The following is a 27583-nucleotide window of genomic DNA, read 5'->3' as shown; positions in this document are numbered from 1 at the left end:
GACACACTGTATGAATTATCATAACCAAATCTAAGTTGTTTCCACTGATAAGATGATAGAAACAGCAACAGCAACAGCAACAACAGGTAGGGAGAATTGGCATAGATATGTTAAATTGTTTTAGATCAAACACTAATACACCACCAGGGAAACTAAAACGTGAAACGGACCTTAGAGATCATCTAGTCCAACCCCTTTCATTTTACAGACAAGGAAACAACTCTGGATAAGTTAAGAGACTTGTCTAAGGCCAGAGAGTCAAGTTACAGAGCTAGGGACCAAAAGCTAAATCTCTTAACCCTTGTCCAGTACTCTACACTAGCTCATCTTCGGATATAAAAAATTAATGGGATGGACTAGATTAGTGGCTCTTGACATCTCTATTCTTACACACTGATAGAAACCAAAAGGCGATTTTACTCCTGAATGGACAACATTTAATACTCCAAAATTTTAATAGCCTACTAATTGTTATGGAAATTCCACTAAGACTACGTGTATATTCCTCCATCAGTATCTGTAACTCCCACTGGTACAATACTTAACAGTATCAATTGTTTACTAAGACGGTCCCAATGACTGAGAAGACCTTCAAGAGAGATTTTTAGAAAATTGATAAGAATTAACAAGGGAGGTAACTGTCACTCCATTGTTGGAGATTTAAATATGCATTCATCCATTAATTCATCCAACAAACAACTGAATGCCCACTATGAGCCAGGCTTTATGATAATCACTAGAGATAACAAGATGAATAAGACATGGTCCCCTTCCTAGAGGAGCTTGTAATCTAGTGGGGAAGACAGACATATAAACCAGATAAATTATATTACAACATAAGTACTGTAACAGAGATATGAACAAAGTGCTGTGTTAAAAGGGATGGTTAAGGTATGAACTGGCTAATGACCAAGAAGTCTACTAATTTTGTGTAACAACTACCACATTTATTGTGAACACAATCTCATGCCCAATCAATAGTTAGGAAGGAGGTAGCAATGTAGAGGTTTAAAAAAAAGTTGGCACTGAAATCAGAATGCCTGCATTCAAATTTAGTCCTTCTACTTACTAGCTGTCACTTTGGGCAAGTCATTCCATCTCTATTAGCCTAAGTTTCCTTATCTGTAAAATGGGAATTAACAACTACTTCAAAGGGATATCTTAAGTTTTAAATGAGAACACATGAAAGTACATGTAGAGTACTAGTATTTATAAACATACTCATTAATTTGAAAAAATCCAATAGCAATTTCATACTACGTAATATTTATAATTAAAATCATATTAATGATAATAAAAATATAATTATGGACCTAATGAATGTTGCTAATATTTAATCCCCATACTGCAGGACCCTATCAAAACATACTTGTCTTCTGATTCATTCAAAGCAACATGGTGTAAAACATTTTAATTTTAGGTTACTACAGAATTTAAGATTAGGGAAAGTGATTAGCTATTTATGGGTTTAAATAAATAGTATGTGATTTCAGTTACATTATAAGGGAATTTTACAATAATTGCAAAACATCATGCTAAAATTTACTAATCATATTATAAAGCCAAAAATCAGCATGGAGATTTAACTGGCCTTTGCAAGATTTTCTTTCTTTATAATACCTGTTTGGTGTAAAGAGAAGAAACGTGAGCCTCTGCCAATTTGGCATCTTTCACGACTACTAAAAAGAAAAGAAAACAAACTTACCTAATGAATCAGAATAGCACATAGTCAACATACAAGAGTCTACATCAAAATATATCACAGCTCTAAGTAGAGTAAAGAAGTTTCAAGTAAAGTCACTATTTTGACAAAAGAAATCTGATAGTGAAATTTTAAATATAAACATGTGCATCAACTGCAAGCCAAAACATTCCTATGAAATACTATTACCATCAAGAATATATATACAACTTTAACCCTAAGTGTGGGAAGAAAAGAAAAAGAGGAACAGCATCCACTAGCTACTCCATTGGCAAAAGACTATGGTGGTGAAATTACAGTCTGTGATTGTGAGGACCCCAGTATGGGAAGAAAGTAATTTTTTTTTAATGTGACTTTTAATATAATCACTATATTCTCAGGAGGGGTAGAACACTTGCAACCAAAAGGATAAACTGTAAAAGATAAATATGTAATCTCCCACCCTCCATTCTACAAAGAATGCATTTATTTCCTGGAAACTGCTGTATCAACTTTCAATGATCATGTTCACTTGTCAGAGAAAGCCACTTAAAAATCACAATATTGTTGCAAATGTCAAAGATTTTTTATACAAGTATAGGAAATGCACACTTAAAATATCAGACTGGAACACTTACCAAACAGTGTTTTCCTAAAGTAGTATCTATAGTACATTTCTTTATTCATACATCTTCAAATGGTCAAGTTTTCTTTCATACATCCAAAATGTAATGTGATGTTTTCTTATTCACCAAATGTTAGCTCTACTTGAAGTCTGGTTCCAAACTAATCAGCCTGCTTTTAATTTAAGACATCTGTTGAAAGTTTATAGGATCAAACCAAACTGAAGTGGTATAAATTTTAAACAATGGATTGAACATTATTGTAAAGGTACTGGTAACCATTATTATTATTAAGAATAAGTTAGTGATTATAGCTCCTTTTGTGATAATTGGGGGGAAGGGTAGATCACCATCTGGAATGGTCTATTTAACTTTTTTTTTTCTTTTCTTTTCTTTTTTTTTTTTCTTTTTTTAAATCAAGGAACATTGTCTTTTTTTTTTTTGTCATTGCTTTTTTCTTTTCTTTTCTTTTCAAGAGACCATTCCACTTTATTTTTAACATCTGAATGCATAAGGACTCAAATGCAAAGCAGTCATACACCGTTATCATTAAAACCCATATGGTAAAATACATACACAAGTCCAACAAAAGGCTAATACATAGTAAAGCCTAAGCATACTACTATGTAATATTATGAATACATAACTTGGAGACTTTAGTTAGAGTACTATGTTACCTACTCATTTTTGAAAACATTCATTAAGATTTTAAATGCAAATTCATTCCTTATTTGGAGTAAAACAAAATCCTCTAAGTTATAACAAGTATTGGTCATTAAGTCTTCAGACCTATTCATTAAATTACAAAGAACCCAAAGAATTCTGTAATGTTCAGTAGAAGTATGTAATAAAAACATTGCATATGTTTCTAGTGTGATGTCTTTACCAATTGTTTACTGAAATAAAACGCAAACATCAATCTTTCAAAATACAGGATTCAGAAGGTAGTTTTCTTCTCTTTTGTCTATTTGTGAAATTCATCTTCATCACGTTTACCAAAAATTGTTTTTACAAATATGTAAAAGTACATTAGATAATACTAATGAAACACAGGTAGAGTTCTATCATATGCAGATCAATGATCAGTCAAATCATCTTCTCCAAGAGCGAGATTCATTGTCCTCTTCTTCTTCATCATCATCTTGAAGTAATGAGTCATCCACCAAAGACTCTTCCTGAAACTTTAGGTTAAAATGCATTTAGGAATTTACCCAAAAAAAAAAAAAAAAAAAGAAAAGAAAAAAGGTGACACTTTTAAACACTGATTACTCTCAACAGAGTCGAATACAAACGGTATTTCTATAGCTAGAACATTCAAGAAACAAAGAAAACCAATCTTCACTCAATGGTTTCTCAATACTATCTATTCTATCGCTTGCACCAAATAGACACTAAAAAAATATCAAAGTATGCCTTTGTACATGCCGTTTTTCCTGCCTCTCTTTATCAAATTATGCCATCTTCTATACCTACAAAACATTGCTCCACACGTTTTTTTTTAAAGAAAACATCAATAAGTCTTCTCTGACACTAAATCAACCAACAATTTGAATAAAGTTTATCAATATTTATATTTCTTTTCTGCTGTATGTAACAAACATTTTCTTTTATAGCATTCTTTTCTTTTCCCCATTCCCTTCATAAAAGCTTCTCAGACTACTTTTCAAACTTTTCAAAATACCTAATACCAGGAGCTCTCCTGCTTTTCTCCCCATTCAATTCAAACTCATGGAAGGACAAAGGTATAATCTAAAATATAAAATGACAAATCATGTATATGAGTTTCAAAATACACATTTTATTCTTGCATTTGACTATGGATATGTATAACAGCCTTGAATGCTCTTCAAACAAAATGAAGTGCCATTATGAAAATCTAACCAAGGTAAAACATGGAACCATTTAGTTTCCCCACCTTACCTTTCATTCCTTAACTTCCTCAACTTTTTCCTACAGCTTACTTCATGATTAAACAAAACAGAGTTGCTTATCTTTAGGTTTTTGGTTTCAAAGGGCTCTCCACTTCACTGTTCTTCATGCTCCCACCTCTCAGCCATCAGACTACCTGCTGTTACCCAAGAAAAAATGTACTCTTCCACACCTATACCTCTGCCATTTAAAATGCCTCTCTCAACTATACTCCCAGTCCCAGCTCTTGGTTATGAAAAGCTTTTTGATCACTCAGAGTTCAGCTCCACTGCCACCACCTCCTTCAAGATTCTTCTGGAAAGAAACAATCACTCCTTCCTCTGGGTTCCCACAGCATATTGTTCAAATCTTTATTTACCATATCAGTCTGCCTTTTATTATAATTAGTTTCTTATGTGTCTGTCACCACCCCCTTTTCCATATTATAAGCTCCTTGATAACAGGGACCGTGTCTTATTCATTTTTGTGCCTATCACAGTATCTACCATATAGCAGGCATTCATTCTAATGAACTAAAATGATATGAATTAAAATGAAACCTGAAATGTTAATAAAGCAACTGAATAGAATATATACTCTAAAACTTAAAATATCACAAGATTTCCTGTGGATAAAAATCTAATGAATAATTAATGTTTTCTAAGAGTAAATGAAAACTGAGTATATATATGATTTTCATATATTCTTTTTGGATTAACAATCCACAGTTCTCATTAATACATAAAATTTAAAGTTGTCTGCATTTATCTGATATCCCCTGCCTGGAGATGGCTCAGGAATAAAAGTTTTATGTTAAAATCACAGCCATAAAATCACATTTTATATAAAAACGTAAACATTTAAGGGTAAAAACAAGTGGAAAAAAAACATACTTCCTCTTCATCAGGTTCAACTTCTTCTGTTTCAACAGCTGAAATATTAGTTATTGGTTTATTCCAAGCCAGTTTTAGATCCTGCCCTTTGAAACGAGCTCCATGAACTGCAGCCTAAAACAATTAAGAACATTGGAATATAGAACATTAATAATTTGTAAAGAAAAAAATGAAATGTTATAGTACCTAATATTTAAATTAGCTAAACAGAAGTGAAAGACAGTTGTCTATTTTTGCTTTGTGGTTTACTTCTTTATTTACTATTTATTATTGCAATTTATAATGTACTTTATATTGTTATTTACTTCTAAAACCAGCCTAGTGTTTGTAAATTCCTTTATAAAAAGAAAACAGGAACAATTTCTCATAATCGAGTAGAGCTATTTCACTACTGGCCAATATCTGACTAGAAGAACTATGTCTCCATGTCTATAGTAAAAGGATAACTGCTACTCAAGGCAACAATCTCAAAGCACTTCAAGATTCTGGCTGTAGATCTTAATTCTTGTTAATTCACAAATGGCTCATATAATAATGATAAACTAGAAACCTTTAACAAATGTAAGAATAATTTTGCATGTGTATTTATTTTTAAATTACATCAAATAATCACAAAATACCATAAAATGTCTGATGTATCACTATTACAAAATATAAATATTTTGTATATGTTAAAATGCAAAATGAAGAAGAAAAAAACAAACAAAAACCCTGAACTTTTTCTATTGAAAACTAAAGCACTTCCCTACAAAGCTTTCAGACCTGCATATGGTAAAACTGAGTAAACAGTCAAGTAACTGAGTAAACAGTCAAGTCTAAGTACTTGTTACATTAAATGGCTGGTTTAGAAAGAATGCTTTCAAATTAAAGTAATGTGAACTAACATAAATCAATGTTAGCAACATACCAAAATAACTCATAGTCACAAAAGATTTATAGCACAATCTCAAAGTACAGCATAATGTGAAATGTAGAAACAATTACATGTTCAATGACATTTGACTATGAGTTGCGTGATATTAAAGTCCCCAGGTATAAATTTTAAACCTGCACATATAAATTTATGATAAATCTAAAATATTTCATGCCTATTAAAATGCAGCTCAGGAGTTTTTAGTCCATGACCCTATCATGTCATATAACTAAAAATTTTTAAGTACTTATATATAATATTTAAGGCCAGAAACAAATTGTAATTTTTTTGAAGCTATAACTATTACATAAAAATATATTCCTTTAAGGAATTCCAATTGTCTCATGCAAAATGTCTACTCATAAAACTCATGTTTTCATCCAGCTAAAAAAGGCAAAAAATGTAAGTGATGTTTTTTTGTAGTAAGTTCTTCAAAATTTCTTATGGGGACTTCCCTGGTGGTGCAGTGGTTAAGAATCCGCCTGACAATGCAGGGAACACGGGTTCGAGCCCTGGTCTGGGAACAACCGACATGCCGCGGAGCAATGAAGCCCATGCATCACAACTACTGAGCCTGTGCTCTAGAGCCCACAAATCACAACTACTGAAGCCTGCGCGCCTAGAGCCGTGCTCCGCAACAAGAGAAGCCACCATAATGAGAAGCCTGTGCACCACAACAAAGAGTAGCCCCTGCTCGCCACAACTAGAGAAAGCCCGCGTGCAGCAACGAAGACCCAACGCAGCCATACATACATACATACATAAGTTTATTTACTTATATATTAAAAAAAAAATTCCTAATGACCTAATTTTGTAAATCTCTATATTTAGCACACACTTTAAATTTATAAGGTGAATCTACAACTCTCTCAAGTTTTAATTTTAAAATTATTTACTGGATGCTATCATCCAGGCTGTGTTGTTCCATTTACAGAGCATAGGCAGAGTAGATTTAGCATAAATCTAAGGGTCCTAGGATTTTTAGAATGCTAAATGAGCTCTGGTTTCAACTTCAAGTCATCAGCTACATTAGCTCCTAACAAGAGAGTCAGCCTGACCTTTGAAGCTTTGAAGCCAGGCATTGACTTCTCCTCTCTAGTTATGCATGTCCTAGATGGCACCTTCTTCCAATATAAGGCTGTTTCATCTACATTGAAAATCTGTTGTTTACAGTAGCCACCTTCATTATCTTAGCAAGATCTTCTGGATAACGCACTGCAGCTTCTATATTGGCACTTCCGTTTTTATATTACAGTGACAGCTTCTTTCCTTAAAACTCATGAACCAACCTCTGCTAGCTTCAAACTTTTCCTCTGAAGCTTCCTCATCTCTCTCAGCCTTCACAAAATTGAAGAGAGTTAAGGCTTCGCTCTGGATTAGACTTTGGCTTAAGGGGATGTTGTGGTTGGTTTGATATTCTATCCAGACCACTAAAACTTTCTCCATATCAGCAATAAGGCTATTTCATTTTCTTATCATTCATGTGTTCACTGGAGTAGCACTTTCAACTTCCTTCAAGAACTTTTCCTTTGCATTCACAACTTGAGTAACTGGTGCAAGAGGCCTAGCTTTCATCCTATCTTGGCTTTTGACATGCCTTCCTCACTAAGCTTAATCATTTCTAGCTTTTGATTTAAAGTGAGAGATGTGTGACTCTTCCTTTCGCTTGAACGCTTAGAGGCCACTGCAGGGTCATCGACTGGCCTCCTTTCAATGTTGTTTTATCTCAGGGAATAGGGAGGCCTGAGGAGAGGGAGAGAGATGGGGAATGACTGGTCAGTGGGAGCAGTCAGAACACACATTGATTGATTAAATTTGCTGTCTTATATGGGCATGGTTTGTGGTGCCCCCAAATAACCACAGATCACCAGAACAAATATAAGAAGAAGAAAGTTTGGAATATTGCAAAAATTACCAAATGTGATACATACAGTGAGCAAATGCTATTGGAAAAATGGCGCTGACAGACTCGCATAATGCAGGACTGCCACAAACCTTCAATTTGTTAAAACAAACAATATCTGCAAATTGCAGTAAAGCAAAGCACAATAAAACAAGGTATACCTCTATACGTGTGTGTTTAAAAACCATGTAGTACAGAATTAAATGGGAAATATCAGTAGGATGTGTATGTATATGTGCATGTGTCTATATGAACCTATGCATTTTCTTCCCCACTCCCAGCTCTTACCACTGAAAAAGATTAGTTATAGTAACAAACTCAGTAGTAATGAGCACCCCTAGTACTCAGATTGTGGTCTTTAAATACCTTTCCCAGTAAAAAGAACCAGAGCTCCTTAGAGAAATGGCCAGTTCCTGGTCTGGAAGAGAAAATTTATAAGATGAACCTAGAACACCTTTTCATACCAGAAAGCAGAGAAAGTATCATAACCCACTAGAGTCCTGTCAAAAGAACTCAGAAACAAACCTATATACTAGCCACTAGCCAAAGATGGGACATCAATAACTGAGAACAATGGATCAATACCCATGAAATGTTTAAATCTATGAATTTATAATTCCACAATACCAATCAAGTTAAATCAAAATATGAATCTTATTCTGGATCCTTAAAGGAAGTAAGTAAAATATTTATAAGAAAACCAGAGAAATGTAAACGCTGGTATTTGGTAATACTTAAGAAATATTAATCATTTTTAGGTGCGATAATAGGATTGTTTTATTTTTTTAAGGCTCTAATATTGAGAGAACAGGTTCAGTATAAACACTGAAAGGTTTACAGCTGAAATGATATGATGACTGGGAATGGCTCCAAAATAAGGAGGCAGAGGGTTGTTAGTGGGTGGAATACAGACAAAATAAGATTGGCCATAAGTGGATAATTGCTGAAGCTTGATGATGAGTGTGTAGAGGTTCATTTTACAATTTTCTCTCATTTCTATGCTTTGAAGTGTAAATAAAAAGTCTGTTTAAAAGCTGAAGCATTTTATTCATAGGCTTGCTCTAGACATTTGTCTATTTAGTCTTGCACAGTCATTCAAAGTTTGCACCATATTAGGACGTAAGGAAAGCAGGCATACACAGTGACAGAAGAAAAAATTTTAAAAAAGGCTTTGAAGACCTGACAAATGAAGGAAGAAAAAAAAAGTATGAAAAGTAGTTATGAGGTAGGTTCCATATCTTACATGGAAAATGATTCTGGAAACAATTAACATTTGGAAAAGGCTGGATTAAGCAAAATTAAACAGGTGTGTTTGCCTTTTGCCTTTTCAAGTCATTGAGATTATAATTCTAAATTGAATATACAAAATGCAGCTCTTCACAAATTTACTGACAAGAGAATCCTTTGCTAGAGGAGCTCCTATAGAACCAGTGTTCTGTTAATAACACTGTGGGGAAATCTGACCTAAGGCCAGAAGAGCTAAAGCTGCAAGCCTAGTGTACCTAACTTTTTTTTAGTAACCATAACGATAAAACTATCTATAAAAGAAGGTTAAAACCAAGTTTATTAATGTTTGTAATAACCACAGTATACAATGTTTAGGTAGGAGTTACATTAAAGGACCACAAAAACATGTAAAATCTGATTTTTAGAACTTACAGGGAAAGACTACATGGCCACTGTCTCACAAGCTTCAGACTTAGATTTACTAATTCTCATAGCACAGTGCCCATCACATAGCAATACTTAGTAACTATTAAGTAAATCAGCAAGAACACACACACAAAGACTGTGAGATACATGATTTGATTTCTCTTGCCTGAATCCACTTATACATTTACTTCTTGCTATAAATTTGCTATTTACTCAGTCAGCCCCATAACTTCTACTCTTCATGTTGCACTATCCTCTATGAATCCAATTTTGTGCTTCTATCTTCAGGTCTAAAGAATGAGAGTTTTGAAATCACTCTATCTTGTTTGTATTCAGTTTCACTGATTTACCAATCAATTCTCATTCTTAAACACACACACACACACACACACACAAATATTAAAAATAGCTAACATTAAGAGGATTTACTATGTTCCAGGCACTGTTCTAAGTATTACAAGTTCTGAATCAGTGAATCCACACAACTACTGGGAATTGAGGCATGGGTGTCAAAAACGCAACAGTAGAACAAGATTCTCTTTCTTTTTGATATAAAAAGCTATATACCCTCTTTGAGTCTGGGACTGTAGAGTTTCATCTTTGGGACTGATTCTTATAAAATAGGAACTTAACTATTCCTATTCTAAAACTGGATCCTGGTTTCTTACAAAAGTATAGGAACAAGTCAGAGTAGGAAAACTAACATTCTAACCAGTCATGGGAAGAGGTTACTTTTTTCTGTCCTGTTTGGGTACTTATGCACCTTTAGCACATTAGGGGTGGTGAAAGACAAATTGGAAAACAGAAAATAAAGCAGCAGGATCCATCTTCTAACTAACCAGAGTCAAACCTTAACCATCTTAACTTAAAGCTAAAAAGGTTCTGTTTATATTATTACTCCTTAAAATACTTCAATCTCTTTTCTGAGGAAAATTTCTTACTTTTCAGTCATATTTGAATGTCTTGATTATCTTATTCCTGTACTTTCCTTTGAAATATTATGTATCTATTGACTTAAGGAAATAGACATACATTCAGTCATCTAATACAATGATTCAGAAATTGTGAACAATGAAATATTTGGAAATAAACATTAGCAAAGGTTTACAATTTTCTTTTCTTGGGAAGGACTATCCTTTACCTTGAGTTTATATCCACCTACATTTGGTATTAAATTTTTCTTTATTTTATATAATTATGGTGATGGTACAATGTTTTTTGTACTTTTTAAGCATTCTTCCTTGACAAAATTAAACACTGGCAACCTAATGTCAAACACACTAGTTTTTAAATTCCTAAACCTCACTGTTCCCTAAAATCCAGAAGTTTGAAAAACACTATTTTAGCCTATATTCTGCTTGTATAAGATTAGCTTCAACTTAATTTTCTATCCTCTTCTAAAATAGAATGTTACAAAATTTTAAGAAATTTTTTTGGCTTAAGGAAATGTTTATGTTTAACAACTTCTATAACCTAATTCCAAATGTTTATCCTAGCAATGGTAGTTGTTCCTTTTAGTCTGTTAAGTAAATCCAACTAAAATGGTATTTACCCTGAAAAGCTAACTCTCATCAGATCTAACTTAAGCTAAGTTATTCTGCCACTTATTCAACCTTCATATAATTCACTGTTAAAATCTTTCTTTATACATTAACCCCTGGCCTTTGAAATGACTGCTATTCATTTGGAAGATATATACATAGTATAAAAATATATATTAAAATTTACATCTGAGATAGAAAAAGCAAAACCCAAGAAGATATACGTCAACAGGTCCTACTTATCAAAAGCAAAACATCCAAAAATTATTTAAGAGGCAGGAGGGTTTTTTTTTTTTTTTCCTCAGCCACATAAGTAAACAGGGACAAGTAGTAATATATATTTTTAAAGTAGTTACTAAATCACAAACTTGTAATACTGTAACCATTTGAACATAACAATTACCATTGTTTTATAATAAGACTACTTCCTAGAAAATAAATAGAACATAAAAAGATGGTACTCAAGCTACCTATCCAACATTACACTGAAAACTGTCACTGAAGCTGTCATTTAAAGGAGGCTCATTCTTAACTTATATTCAACAATACCTCTCAGAGAAAACTTGATCAAAAATCTACTTTTTCAATATAACATGTATACATATAAGCTTATAAGAAAGTTTTAAACTCTCATCAATTATAGATTTACCTTTTATTTTCACAAAAGACCTTTAAATAGAAGATTTCTTAAAACTTAATAGAACTCTAGGATGAGGAATTCCTATTCTATAAAACTATCCACTACCCACCCGCCTAACCCTGAAACTATGTTATTCTAGGGCCCAGTTAAACACTTTTCTGAGACTTAATCAGACCAACAGTCTTTTTTATAGGCTGCAATGCGCCAAGAGCAACTCCTACCAGGTAAGTTCCCAGCAATGTACCGGCAGGGAGTATTCACTACAAAGAGAATAAATCAATTTAGAAGATTTTCAAAACTTAGTTAGACCACAATCATCTTAAAACTTCTGAAAACCATCCTACTCTTCCATTCACATGAGGTTAACTGTTTGGAACGTTTAATGCATTTTTCCAAGGTCAAAATGGTACATCTATTTCTCTGCAATCTTGAACAAAGAATACACAGGGCTAAAAATGTTCCGATGAACCTGTTACACGTCGCACTCATTTTCCTTTTTTAAATCTTTTAAACCCAGAAGAAAGACAAGGCTGCATATACTTCTGGTCATTCTTTAGAAAGATAATTCAAGATACACATTTTAAGACAACTATACTAAAAGGACCCTAAAAGCTAGCGCTATATATTCCTGTCTTGGGCAAAAAGTTGTAGAGGCCTAGTTGCGGGTATGTTGAGCTACGGACACTGTAGGGTTCAGCCAACTGGGACTAGGGAGCAGCAGATGAGGGATGGTTAAGAAGAGCAGCCATCAGGATTCTAGCTCCGCTTGTACCTTACCCCTCACCACTCATTCTGCCAAAGCAGACTTGTTCTGGGCCAGCTGAGAAAGGGATAATGGAAAGTGGAGTGGCCCTATCTCCTGTGAAAGAGAATGGAAGAATTCCTAATGTCTCAAGAGAGTACAACTTGACATTCAACTTGGTGATTAACTATATATTCTAAATATTCATGTTATATATAAAACTGCCTAACTGCTTTAGGACATTCTTTGTAGCCATGAATTCCACTTCCTATGGTCTATCTACTGTCACAGTGTAGTTCTTTAGTAAGTCAAAAAAAATTCATTTATATTAAAACTTAGAGGCAATATTTATAAAACATTTAAATCTGAATTTCAATAAATTAGAATATTTATAATACTTACTGCTTCAGCTTCTGCTCGCGTCTTGAATGTAATTACTGCATGAAGTGAAGAGTCATCAATCTGACAATCTTCAATTTCACCATATTGCTTTAAATTAAAAAAAAGTATTTCCTCCAAATAAATATTTTGAAACATCCAAAATCCTAATGGTTTTTAAAATATTAAAATACCAATAAATATAACCCAGAATGCATAACAATTCAGGGTGATTAGCAGAAAGAAATTATGAATAATTCATTTTAGTACGTAATATTGTATGATAAAGGGTGTTCCTATTTTCCAATATTATTTACAATTCTATACTTCCTAGAACCAGGGTAACTTACACTTGATTGAACTATTCTTTAAATAGGGAAACAATGGTGAAAGATTGAGCTTCCTTATTGCCATTCCTTCTATACTCATTATTCCAATTCCAGAGTATGTTAAATTCTTTCTAAAGCAGAATATTTAATCCTCAGAATATTCTGTGAGTTTTTTTTATCATTCCCAATTTAAAGATGGCGGGGGGGGGGGGGGAGGTTCAGAGAATTTAAGTAATTTTTCCAAAGTAACTTAGTTAACTACCAGGATGAGAGTCCAGTTTTCCATTCAAAAGTTTTTGATTCAAAACTTGAACTGACTGTGCTTTTACTCTTACTTTACCCTCCTCTAGACCACACTCTTTTAGGACATTTAAAAGCTAAACATATTAAATTATGCTGGTTTTGGGTGTGCTAGATTTTATTTTTCCCTGTGTAGGAAGATTTTTCTGCAAACAGCAGAAAACAGCACCTTTATCACATAAAACTTTAGGCCTTTATATATCATTACTAATACCTCCTTCTTTCTTACCCCCAAATAAAATTATAACCACAATCTCATTAAATATACACACTCCACACAGAAAAATTCTGTAGGGCATAGTAAAGAAAACGACCGCAGAATCAGATCCCAGCTCTGTTAGTACTAGCTGTGTAAACTTGAACAAGTTACTTAATCTCTTCATGCTTCATTTTCCCGATCTCTAAAATAAGCATAATAAAGGTACCTACCTCATAGAGTTGTCAAAATAACTCATAATATGGTGAGTTATATAAAGCATTCAGAAAAATACCTGCCACAAAGTAAGTGCTCTGTAAGTTTTAGCTGTAATGTTTATTACTGCTACTGGTTCCAATGGATAAATTAAAGAAAGCATTTTGTTAATCACAATTTGTAACCGTCAATGGTCCTTTAGTAATGTAGATTTTTTTTCTGATACCTGTCATATGTTCAAATCACAGGTTGAGATAGAGAAGCTATCTTATTTAAAGACTGACAATTTTTTAAATGTGCGTTACCACTACTAACTTTGAGAAGAGTTCGAATCTCCAAATACATCCAAGAATATACATTTAGAGGCTCTGAATGTTTCTAAAACCAAAACCGTTTTAGTCTCATCAAAACACATTCCTAAACTCACCTTGTTTGTCTGGATTATTTTAGCATATCCTTTGATAATTTCCTGATTAGCTGTATAACTATATGTAATACACCTAAGTTATCTGGATCTTCTTCCCCTTGGGAAGGTGCACAAACAGGGCGTGTAGTAGGGAAGAATCGAGCTACAGTATTTCCAAGCTAGAAAGCTGATTCCTTATTTTCTCCCTTTGAAGCCATAAAGCATAAGACTTTCCAGACTCACCATCCTTAAATATTAATCATTTTAGTTATTTCTTAAACATATACCATTTCTTTCAATACCTCTCTATGTCCTGAAAAAGTATAGTTTCACATTTGTAACTGCAGTTAACAGTCTGGAATATAACTGTCAAACATTTAAATCTGAATATTCAAAACGTTAAATTACTTGTGTACCTATCTATAAGCTTACCTATCCCACAAGACCTAAGCTCCAGCTTTACTACCTCTTGAAACTTTCCTCTACTGTTCTTTCACCATCATATGCCTGTGTGAAAAATACTTCTCTAAGTTACTGAACTATTTACAGTTTTTAATAAATTTAACTTGATTATAAATTATTTGTAGTTTACTTTAACTGGTTTGTGTTAAACCATTATATGTAAAATCCTTGAGGGTAAAGAACTGGTTATTTACTTGATATCTCCAGAGCAATTACTCTAATGCTGCAGGCAAGACCAATGCTTAGTAACTAACCTTTGGGATACCACTAAGAATCATAACATTTAAGTTGAAAAGGGCTTTAGGCAGATATAATCTCCATTCTGCACATGAACCCAACAGATCCCAGGAAATCCAAGTAAAATAATGGATTAGCAGGGACTAGAATCTTATTCTCCTTCCTCGTAGAAGGAAGTCCATTGCCATTAGACTGACTCCCTTTAATTATACCCTGGCACCAACTAAGGCAACGTCAAGATCGTATTCCAAAATTTTGTCTTGTGTCATTTCTAGGTTAGCTAGGTCAAGAATACAGTATTAACAAATAAAATTCTATCTTAATTTTTAAAAATCTGGATGGCCCATGCAATATGCTAAATTTTTCCTAAAAGTAAATATCAAATGAAACTAAACTATAGGACTTCCCTCTCTGAAACAATAAGGTCTAAATCATTCCTTTCATAATGTGAAGGCCTACTAAGTGTAAGAATAGTAACATTTCTTCCAGACAATGATTAAACAAAAAACCCCTAGCGCTTGTTTTTTAAGTAATTAACAAAGGATTATTATAGATTAATCAAAATCTTTGGTGAGATTAATGGGTTTAAATTATTCATTTCATTTTCATACTTTCCCCTTTAATATCCATTATCCCCAACAATGATTATCAGTATTTGTTTTGTTGGACAGTAAGAAAGTACCGCAAAATGAGGAAGAAGATCTTCTCTATCACTCTCTGTAAATGCAGAAATCTCCAATGCCCTGGGACGGTGATCCACCACAGCATGACCAGGCACACCTCGACCTCGACCTCGACCCCTGCCTCGGCCGTGAGCTGCCCCTCGACCTCTTGAATGAATTCCTCTACCACGACCAGATGAAAGAATCCCTCGTTTCGCAGCCTAGAAGAGATTAGACAAATAGGTTAAACATCACAATTACTAACACGAGCCAAGTGTTATACTCAGTCAGATGAGCCATACAATCTGATATGAGTTATACAATTTGATACATATTTACATATTCAAATAATGCCCTACAAAAGGATTTCATAATTTAAGTTAGGGTTTTAGTTTTTAAAGTGAAAGCAAATTTAGGTAGCTAATGAATTTAGAAAACAAAATAACATTAACTTAAGCAATGTTTTGAAATTAAAGACCAGCAATTCTTGAGTTCCAAATAAGGCACAGTGCTGAATGTTACTTCAAAAGTTAGTATAGGGACTTCCCTGGTGGTGCAGTGGTTAAGAAACCTCCTGCTAATGCAGGGGACACAGGTGTGAGCCCTGGTCTGGGAAGATCCTACATGCCATGGAGCAACTAAGCCCTTGAGCCACGACTACAGAGCCTGCACTCTCGAGCCCACGAGCAACAACTACTGAGCCCGTGTGCCAAAACTACTGAAGCCCACGTGCCTACAGCCTGTGCTCCACAACAAGAGAAGCCACCGCAATGAGAAGCCCGCGCACCACAATGAAGAGTAGCCCCTGCTCGCTGCAACTAGAGAAAGCCCGGGCACAGCAACAAAGACCCAATGCAGACAAAAATAAACAAATAAATAAATCTATTAAAAAAAAAAGAAGTTAGCATAATGTACACATACAAGATACCTATATATATACATAAGTGTATTTTTTCCAGTTATGACTTTCGAATACAGTGTTTCCATTTGTTTGCCTGTTGACTTCAGTATGTACAGTTATTTCAAATTCATCATTTTGATCATTTACACTAACACCATCATACAACCAATGTAGCATAGTAACTTATATTCCACTTTATCACTCTATATGAATAGCACACCATTCCTTCATTCCACAAATATTTAATGAGCACTTCCTATGGTCTAGTCTTTACCCTCATGAAGCTCAAATCCTAGAAGAGTAGAGACATTAAGCAATCAAGTTATTTGATTATATTAATGAGAAGTGACTCAAAAAATGAGGAAATGCTCTACTTAAAGATTTGAATAGAATATTAAAGATCTGCAATGAATAAACTACTAGAATAAAAGTTCCATGAGGAATTTTTTTCCTTGTTTTATTCTCTACTTTATCCCCAGCACCTACAATAGCAGCTAGCAGACTGCAGAAACTTAATATTTGTTCAATGAATCAAAGAAGGTACAAAGAACAAGCAAGGCAAGAGTGAGGGGTGGGGGTTAGAGCATGAACAAAGGAACCAAGGCTGAAAGGAACATGGTACTTCTAAGAAGGAATAAAATCCAGTACAGCTGGACCACACGGGATGAAGAGATGAGGCTAGAGAGACAGGCAGAGCCAGATCATGAACAACTTTAAGGACCACGTTAAAGATTTTGATTTTATCCCAAGAGCCATGAAAATCAATTAAAACATCTAAAGTTCAGAAGTAGGGTGATGTAATCAAATCAGTGTTTAAAATATTATTCTGGTAAAAGGAAAAGAGAACAAGCTGGGAAACCAGTCAGGCTACTACAATAGCGCCAACAACTGAAGACAGAAGCTTAGTCTACAATGGTGGCCACGGAGATAGAGAGAAGTAAAATAAACACATTTACGATATACTGAGGGGGTTTCCCTGGTGGCGCAGTGGTTAAGAATCCGCCTGCCAATGCAGGGGACATGGGTTCAAGCCCTGGTCTGGGAAGAACCCACATGCCGCGGAGCAACTAAGCCCATCCTCCACAACTACTGAGCCTGCACTCTAGAGCCTGTGAGCCACAACTACTCAGCCTACGAGCCACAACTACTGAAGCCCGCGTGCCTAGAGCCCGTGCTCTGCAACAAGAGAAGCCACTGAAATGAGAAGCCTGCACACCGCAATGAAGAGTAGCCCCCGCTCGCCGCAACTAGAGAAAGCCCGCGCGCAGCACCGAAGACCCAGTACAGCCAAAGATTAATTAATTAATTAACTAAGGGAAAAAAAGATACACTGGGGAGTAATATGTATAAAACTTGGTAATTAAATGTGTATGAATACTGAAGGAAAGGGAGAAATCAATGATGACTCCCAGATTTCTGGTTTGGGTAACTGTGTAGATGAGTTTAGGGACAAAATAAGCACAATTTTGAACATGTTGAGCCTGAGGATGTGAGACATCCAAGTGGAAATGTCAAGCAGGCACCACTGCCAAAATCTCTGCAAGTATAAATATTTTAGTTTATTCATCTCAAGACAGTAAATTTTAACATTAGCTAAAGTAATCATCTAAAATCCAAATAATAAACTTCAAAGGTCAAGGATTAATGTCAACAACAGCACAGCATATACAAAAGTATACTCTTAGGAACTTCAAAATGCTCCTTAAAAAAGGGGTCCCTGGACAAGTAAGTTTGAGCAATACTGAGTATTTAAACATGTGTTTTTGGAGATTCACAAATTACAAGCCTCTAGAAAACCATATACAAAACACATGTTTATATATACACTACCAAATGTGAAATAGATAGCTAGTGGGAAGCAGCTGCATAGCACAGGGAGATCAGCTCGGTGCTTTGTGTCCACCTAGAGGGGTGGGATAGGGAGGGTGGGAGGGAGACACAAGAGGGAGGAGATATGGGAATGTATGTATATGTATAGCTGATTCACTTTGTTATACAGCAGAAACTAACACACCACTGTAAAGCAATTATACTCCAATAAAGATGTTAAAAAAATAAAAAAATAGAAAATAGAATGTGGAAAAAAAATCAAAACAAAACCCATGTTTACTATAACCTCTTCCAAACTTATTTGGCCTCAAAAGCTTTTTTCACTAATACCTATTAACAAAATATGGAATTGGTGTGGTGAATGAACACACTCTGGCAAACACTGCATTACTGCATATACTAATATTAATTGCAAACTAAAGTTTGGCCATCATAAAAGAAAAACAGAAGATGTCATTCAGTGTTTAGCTATATCATGATAAAGAATGAAAACATGGACTAATAATATAAAGGCTATTAGTAATGCTATTATTTATTTGCTAAAATTATGGGCCAAAATTTTTAAAATGATAATGTATTTTTTTAAAGTCGCATCAACACAGGCATGAAATCTCCAGAATGGTGAAAACACAATTTCTATATTAACATAAAAGGAACCTATCTTTTCCAAAACTTGTTATCTTAGGCAGGACACACAGACAACCATATCAGTTTTCCAGAGAATGCAAAATATATGCAGGTTTAATACACCATCCTATGGCTTCCTATGACAGACAAGACAGAGCCTTAAGACAAGAACAATGGCTGCTAAATGTTAAAGTCTTTAATAGCTGGATACCAGTACTCAATACAGATTTCTACTATGTTGGAAAAAGAAAATCAAGTTGCTAACAAATTTGGAAAAAAAGCATTATTTTCAGATTAAGCAAAAGGAATAAGCTAAAATACAAAAAATTAAATTGTGGCAACGATAAATACAGACAAGTACCAACTACACTAATGACATAAATGTCCCTGTACTTCAAAATGTAATTCTGATTCTAAAACATCTTTTTGCTAAATGTTAAAAATTCTCACATATAGAGATCAATTTTACTAGATTTTTCTTATATAAATAATCATATAACTAAATTATAAGAAGTTAGTTTTTTTCTCTTTAACATCCACAGCACCATCTATAGGCAAAACTTAAGTAAGCATGTTCTTCAATATAATTCTACCACCAGAAGTCTGATCCTTATAGGAACTCAACATAACATGCCTATATGTGCACAGAATATCTCCCTAAGTATATCTGAAAAGACTTTAATAGATTTTGGTCCTAGGAAGAAAAACAAACCAAAAATAGAAAAGGAACAAAATTCACTAGAAGTAGAGGGCCTTGTGTATAAAAGTAGAATGGCTATCATCCCTCATTAAATACTAAGAGATTTTCTATTGGTTCTGAAAGATTTGCTAACCTCTTCCCTCTTTTCTACATCAACTCCCAATATGTTTGCCAGAGACTGCCAACGACTGTTGACCAGAATGAGAAGAATATATTTTCAAATAAACCATCAAGACTACAACTACTTCTCTTTAGCGTACTGTGTGGCTATCATGAAACATACCTCCAGCTGTAATTCGGTATACTTTCTCCTAAGTTCAGTGACTTCTTCTCCAGCTTGCATCTTCTTATATAAATCCAGTTCTGTGTCAAGTAATTCTTTCTGCATCTAGAAAATAGTAATGAAATATTTTAGGTGATGACAATATCCTGCATTTATACAAAACTTTTTTTAAATAAATTTATTTATTTATGGCTGTGTTGGGTCTTCGTTTCTGTGCGAGGGCTTTCTCCAGTTGCGGCGAGCAGGGGCCACTCTTCATCGCGGTGCGCGGGCCTCTCACTGTCGCGGCCTCTCCCGTTGCGGAGCACAGGCTCCAGACGCGCAGGCTCAGTAGTTGTGGCACACGGGCTTAGTTGCTCCGCGGCATATGGGATCTTCCCAGACCAGGGCTCGAACCCGTGTCCCCTGCATTGGCAGGCAGATTCTCAACCATTGCGCCACCAGGGAAGCCCTATACAAAACTTTTTACAAAGAATTTTTTACACATTCCCATTTAATCCGTACATTTCTTCTCTATCTCCAGTCCTACCATCCTAGTTCAAGCCACCAGTCACCTCTGGTCTACACTACTGCAACAGCTTCCTAACTTGTTCCTACGTCCACTGATTTCCCTATAATTCATTTTCCATACAGAAGCCAGAGTGAGATTTCTATGGACTGATATGGAGTAATTTTCAGGAAATAACTGAAAAGAAAAAAACACCAAGGTGTTAATGAGGAATATACAGTATGCTTTTACGTAGGAAAGAATACACACACACACACCAAGAGGGAGGGAAGAGTGGGGAACAGAGTGTCAGGGCTCAAAGGGGAATGGTCGTTTATATAAACCTTTTTATATAGTATATAACTTTTGAATCATGTTAATGTTTTACTTATTCAAAAAATAAAATTAAGTCAGCAAGAATGACAGGGAGGGGGATCCAAAACTGAATACAGACAGAAATAAACCTAACTTTATCAAATTAATAACATAACCACACGAACGGAAAAACACATGATCCTACACCACAGGTTTGACTCGACACTCTTAGTGGAGTATATTATGAGGTTGTAAAGAATGCAAACAAATTCTTAATTTTATATTTAGTTAGTTGTTGGAAGTGGTATTGTTTTAGCAATTCTGGAACTATTTGAATGGATTACAGGACTGTGCAAACGTATACTGTATTGATGTTAGTGGGAACCAAGTTGTCATCATGGGAACACGGAGATATGGCATAAGAGAAAGAAAAGAAGAACCCTGTGGTATTAGATTAGAATGAGAAATATCAATATAAACTCATGATTTTATATATATACATACACACATATATACATACATACACACACCCCAAATACACACATACACACACACTAAGTATAAGTATTGTATAACTCCATGGGTTTTTTTTTAAATCACTTATTGTCATCTGAAATTAACTTGCTCATTTTTTTGTATCTAATCAGTTAATCTACCTGAATTTTCTCCCTTTCAATCATTCATTCTGGAGACTTCACTGGTGGTGCAGTGGTTAAAGAATCTGCCTGCCAAAGCAGGGGACATGGGTTCGAGCCCTGGTCCAGGAAGATCCCACATGCCGCATAGCAACGAAGCCCATGTGCCACAACTACTGAGCCTGCGCTCCAGAGCCCACGAGCCACAACTACTGAGCCCGCGTGCCACAACTACTGAAGCCTGCGTGCCTAGAGCCCATGCTCTGCAACAAGAGAAGCCACTGCAACGAGAAGCCCGTGCACCACAACGAAGAGTATCTCCCGCTCGCCGCAACTAGAGAAAGCCCGTGTGCAGCAATGAAGACCCAATGCAGCCAAAAAATAAAAATAAATAAATAAATTTATTAAAAGAAAAAATCATTCATTCTGTACAGTGACATCAGATTGTTACCTCTCTGTTCATTAATATTTTATACCACCAATTACTTACAAAAATAAAGCTCAAACTCCTCAGTCAAGCATTCCAGTACCTATATCGTTTTGTCCTCTAGCTACCTTTTCAAGATTATCCGAAACTATTTGTCTAATTACTGACTTTCTAACTACAATTGACTTTCTAACTACAATGTGCAGGGTTCAAAAGATGAGTAGAGTTTGCTTGTTTGTGTTTATTTACTTATTAATTACTAGAGAAGGAGAAGAATGGTAGTATATAATGATCAAATTTTAAACAAAGAATATTAGCTAAAGGAAAACTGAATCTTAAATAATGTAGTGTTTTAATGTTTTTTTTAACAAGTAGTAATATGAATAACAACACAAACTGAAATACCTGAGTCTTGGTTTTTATACTTTTTGGAAGACAGCGTCCCGGAGAAGCAGCTTTGACCTCATCTTTCAACTTGGTAATATTTTTTGTCAAAACCTCTAAAGTTTTCATTATTTCTGCTTTATCTTCAGACTTCATTGCTTTGTTTTTCTCCAGTTTTGAAATTAACATCTGGCAAATTTTTTAAAACAAATATATAAGACACATTCCTACTATTATTTAAAAAGCAAACAGGGCAAAGTAAATATAAAAATAAATAACTGCTACTTTTAGTTTATGTATTCATGACAAGGCTTACAATCACTGAGATAGCAGAATAGCAGATTGGTGATGCTAACTATCTCAATTCAAGTCTTAATCTTGGTTTACGCTGTGAAGAACTATATTACTATTTAAGTCTCTTAGAACATAAGTTCAAAGCATACAACCACAAGAAATTTAATTCAATCCCTGAAAAGCTGTCATTTTGAAATAGCAACAATCTTACTTTCTAATCCACTTGCTGATATTACTGATTCTAAGTATTCCCACTCCAAACATAGTCCGCAACCCAGAAAGAATCAGAGGAAAAGTTTTACGGTTTCCCTTCATATGAGATATTAGAAAAATGGCATATTTAGTTACCTACTTTCTTTGTCAGAGGGAACAGTAACTGGCTAGGCTAAGAACAATATGCCCAACATAGATAGGAAGTAAGAAGATAAACATGGTAATATGGAGAAGACATCACAAAGTATTATAGGTTCTCTGAGTCAAGATGGTTTCAGTTTTGGGTGTAAAGCATTGTGATGTCTCTTTATCAAGTACATACAGATTTAAATTAGAAAAGACATACATTTTAAACCAAAAGGTAAAAGTTTGTGTATTTTCAATATTTTCAAGTGTCATAACTTTTATTACCAGACATAATCAAGAATTGACACTAATTAAATGTCATAACTAGAGCAACACTGTACAAAAGAAATACTGCAAGCCACATAATTTTTAATTTTCTAGCAGCCACCTTACAAAGATAAAAGAGATACATTAAAGTTAATTAAATACATATTCTATTTAACTCATTTTATCAAAAGTAACATTTCAACAAAAATTACTGGGATGTTTTACCATTTTTCTTCATACTACGTGTTTGAAATCTGGTATGTATTTCACACTTACAGCACATCTCAATTTGGATTAGACACATTTCAAGTACCTGATAGTCAGATGTGGCTCTTAGCTGCTGTACCAGACAACATAGGACTAGAGGATCCCAAGCCAATTAAAGAAAGGTACATATGTCAACAATGAGAAAAAGGTTCCATTTACTATCTATTGAACTACTGTGCAGCAACATACCTGGATAAATATTCCTTATTTTCATTTCAAGTTGATAGTCATAGCTCAGTTTAAACTAATCCATTTCCCAGTCCACTGTGTAATGTATATTACACAATGTAATACACTTCATCCCCAACATTTTATCAATTAATATATACATTATTATTGATAAATATTTCAGTTTTACCATTATCAATTACAGTAAATATGTTTTTCAGGACTATCTATAGAGTGTAAGATTAAATTCACTAAAAATTATGACACTTATAAATATATTTTGCCAAATCTAACTTTAATATTTTACCTTCTGTGTTTCAATGTGCTTTTCTAAAATTTCTTGTTTTCTTTTCCTTACATCCTGCTGAAGTTTCAGTGCCTCCTAGAGAAGGGATCAAAAACATTATTAGGATATTTACCATTTACCTTTCCGATAAATGGAATTACCCAAGAAGACAGAACTGGTTGTAACTGAAGAAGCTTGGCAACAAAAATGAAATGCAAAGTTTTCCTATGTAAAGCTTAAATAAGTACACAAGTTTCAAAAATCAATCAGGAGAGCCTTTCATTCCAAGAAGAAAATTAATATTTACTAATATACTAGGGAAAATAAAAGTTCAGTGGCAGCCAACATATACCTTTCTTTTAGCTCTATTTTATGATAAGCATTGAAAAAACACATACATGCAGAAAAGCTTCCCGACCTGCAAATTCTGTACACTACTATACTTACCTGTTTTTTTTTCTGTGCTTCATTATTATCAACTGCAGAGGTGGAAACAAGTAAGGTTTTTTGTGCAGCCTTCAAAGCAGCTGGATTATACACCGTTTTTGTTAGGCCAGTAGATGTAGACAACACCTACCAATACAAATTCAATTTCTCAAAAAATGTATCAAGCATTCATGATTTCTTGAGTACTATTTCCTTCAAAACTCTAAAGCACTCCTGTCAAAATCTAGCACACTGAACTAAAAGTATTATATATTTGTAATAACTAAGTCACATTAGTGATTTGAAAGAAAGGGTATGAGTGAGGGATAAACTATAAAGTGAAAAAATTTTTAATTAACACCATATACCTTTAGAAGAAAAGCAAAAAGCAAACATACAAAAACTTCAAATCAATAAAAAACACTGCCATTACTATATCACTGAGAAAATATTAGTTGTTGAATACATTACTAGTATTCCTAGTGACTAAAGCAAAAACTGTACACAAGAACACAGCACAGGAGGAAATCAGACGCTGTCTTGCAAACAATTTTAAATGATCATTTGTAATTTACATTTCTGAAATTAACCTTATTGCTTTCTCTCTCCATTCCTTTGCTAGCACTGCTCCTACTTTAAGTGACCTTATTCCCTTAAACTCAGCTCAGGTTCAGCACAACCACTCCAGACCTCCACAAAGCTCTAATCATTTATTTCTTCTACCTAGGTCCTTCGATGAAATATTATTCCTATTAAAATATTTAGTAAAAATGACCTGATGACATATTAATTTATTTTATATCTCTCTCCCTATCTTCACTGTAAGAGTCCTGAAACAAAAAAAACATGTCTTTCTCCTCTGTGCTGCTTCTAGTACCTAAACCTTACTACCAACTAATTATGAGACAATGGGTAAATTCAGGTACCTTCTTGGGCCTCAGTTTGCTCATTAAATAAGAAGTTCAACCTGATGGTGTCTAATGTCCTCACAAACCCAAAAATTCATTCCATGAGGGTAGGGATTTTTTTGCTTGGTTCACTGCTTTATCTTCAGTGCCTAGAACAGCACCGGGGCACCCAGCAAATACTCAATAAACACTTTTGCACCAAGTTAAAATGAAATGATGGTAGATCAGAGTGGATAATCTTTTCCACACAAAGGTCAATTTAAGAAAATTAAAGTGTATAGGCTGCCTTTTTTATCCTCCGAAAGCAGAAAGTTCTAGGTTCCACAGAGTGGTTGGTTACTGGTTCTTGGAAAGGAGTTTAGAGATCCCTTCAAAGAGAGCTATGAATGCTATAAAATCTAAACATGAAACCATATGTGTGAAGAGTGTAACTTCCCAGAGGAAAAAACATAGTTTCCAAAGTCTTAAAGGAGTTCATGACCTAAAAGAGGTTAGAAGAACTACATAAATACAAGAGTATCAATGAGAAAAAGAGCCCTACTTTCTCGCTACTAAAATGTAAATAACTGGGTATATCAGAGAAGTAGCAATCTGGACACTACTTTCTAATCTTTTATCATGAAATTAGATTAGGGAACATCACAAAGCTTAGGCAACTCATCACTATTCTAAGTATCCAAGAATGTCTTAGCCTCTAAATGAAATAAAAACCTAGAATACTGTAATTACACTAGTTCCATACAGCACAACTGATGTTTAAAAATAAAGGTTCTTTACAATAGTTGATGTATATCAAACTTTGATAATTTTCTTCAATAATGAAAATACTCAAGGTATCACTAACAAGTATGAAACGGTTGCATTCAGTAAAATATAAAGTAGACACAGATTTTAGTTCATAGTCTAACTTGTCACATTCTCTGTAATTCTAGAGAAAAAGTTACTCCATGCTACTTTACCACACCATACAATGTCAAACTGTATGATTATACAGGCTGAGATAATAACTTTATAATGGGAGAAACACAAGATAATCTGCTGAAGAAAGAGACTGAGTGTTCATAAACTGTTTTCGCCATGATGGTTCCATAACAAGTTGAACAGCTGTGACCCAAAAAGGATTTCTATACTCAAATAAAGTTGGAAACAATATCATAACCCTACTTTCTAGTTTCAAAATGTACATTATCATAAGAGCTGTGAGAAAGCCAGAAGCAAAGAAACCCATATAATTTGTTTAATTCAGCATTTCTCCAATTTCAGTGAGTAGGGAACACTCCCTTTCCAAGTACTGTTATTAATACCAGATATCACACTAAGGATTGCTGTTGCAAGGTGAATAAAAGTATCTGATAACAGTAAGAAGACTCCTTTATTGCTACAAGCATCTCACTTCCTTGTTTTTTCCAGGAACTTCCTTCTGTAAAAACAGAACATCAGCTAACATATTTCATTGAGCTTAAGATATCACTGCCTAGGAGACACACTGTCATTTAATATAACCCTACTAAAGGAAAAGGGTGCCAATTATAATCATAAATACCAACAACTATAAGATGTAGCCCAATTTCAGAGGTGTGAAAATAAAATGTCTTAGAAACAGTGAACTATATGATTACAAATATTGCTCACTATCTGAATCTATTAGGTTCCAGAGTTTAGACAGTAAGTTTGAATAACAAGAAATATCTGTATTTTTCAAAAGATGAGGATAGAGTTGTCACAAAAGAGAAGAAAATCTGTTAAAAATGAAACCAGTGGAGGGAAGTAACGAACCCAACAGAAAAGATGATGCTACGATTCTAAGAATATAATAAAAACATAGTGGTCTTTCTAAACAACCACACCTCTATTTTCCAAAAGGGTTTCTGTATGTGCTGTATTTTTACATATTGACCTTATTTCCAGTGACCTTATTGTATTCACTTATTAATTCCAATCGTCTGTGAATTCTTTTGGATTTTCTACATATACAATCATATCTGTGAGTAAACATAGTTCTGTTTCTCCCTTTCCAACGTTTATGCCATTTAGTTTATTTTATTTCCTTATTGTAGTGGTTAGGCCCTATACTACTGGAAAAAGTGACGAGAGTGGACATCCTTTGCTGTTCCTGATCTCAGGGGGAAAGTATTCAATATTTCACCATTGAAGATGTTAGCTGTAGGGGTTTGTTATTTTGCAAATATACTTTGTCAAAATTAAGGAAGTTTCTTTATATTCCTAGTTTGCAGAATGTTTAATGTGACTAAATAAAGAATTTTACCACATTTTTTTTTTCTACTGAGATAATCACATGGGGTCCTTCTCCCTCCCTCCAACATCTACCCCATCCCTCCTCCGAACCCTTTATTTT

At 34.3% G+C, this 27583-nt stretch overlaps 1 protein-coding gene across 7 annotated transcripts in view; it reads right to left on the bottom strand.

The window, feature by feature from the left end:
• Positions 1-2894: 2894 nt before the first annotated feature.
• The window catches only part of RBM26 (RNA binding motif protein 26), an 81892-nt gene continuing 57203 nt past the window's right edge, over positions 2895-27583 (bottom strand). For all 7 annotated transcript variants that reach the window (XM_061170773.1, XM_061170777.1, XM_061170774.1 and 4 more), the window contains 8 exons: positions 24341-24466; positions 23915-23989; positions 22294-22461; positions 20025-20129; positions 15704-15904; positions 12900-12986; positions 5106-5219; positions 2895-3485 (listed from right to left, as the gene is read on the bottom strand). In XM_061170773.1, coding sequence (XP_061026756.1) covers positions 3396-3485; positions 5106-5219; positions 12900-12986; positions 15704-15904; positions 20025-20129; positions 22294-22461; positions 23915-23989; positions 24341-24466 — 966 coding nt within the window. In that variant the 3' untranslated portion in view covers positions 2895-3395. The remainder of the gene's footprint in view (positions 3486-5105; positions 5220-12899; positions 12987-15703; positions 15905-20024; positions 20130-22293; positions 22462-23914; positions 23990-24340; positions 24467-27583) is intronic.

Source organism: Eubalaena glacialis, chromosome 16 (genome assembly GCF_028564815.1).
Source record: "Eubalaena glacialis isolate mEubGla1 chromosome 16, mEubGla1.1.hap2.+ XY, whole genome shotgun sequence".
Lineage (NCBI taxonomy): Eukaryota > Metazoa > Chordata > Mammalia > Artiodactyla > Balaenidae > Eubalaena > Eubalaena glacialis.
The sequence above is the reverse complement of the archived record's forward strand: the minus strand, read 5'-3'. Positions and strand labels throughout refer to the sequence as shown.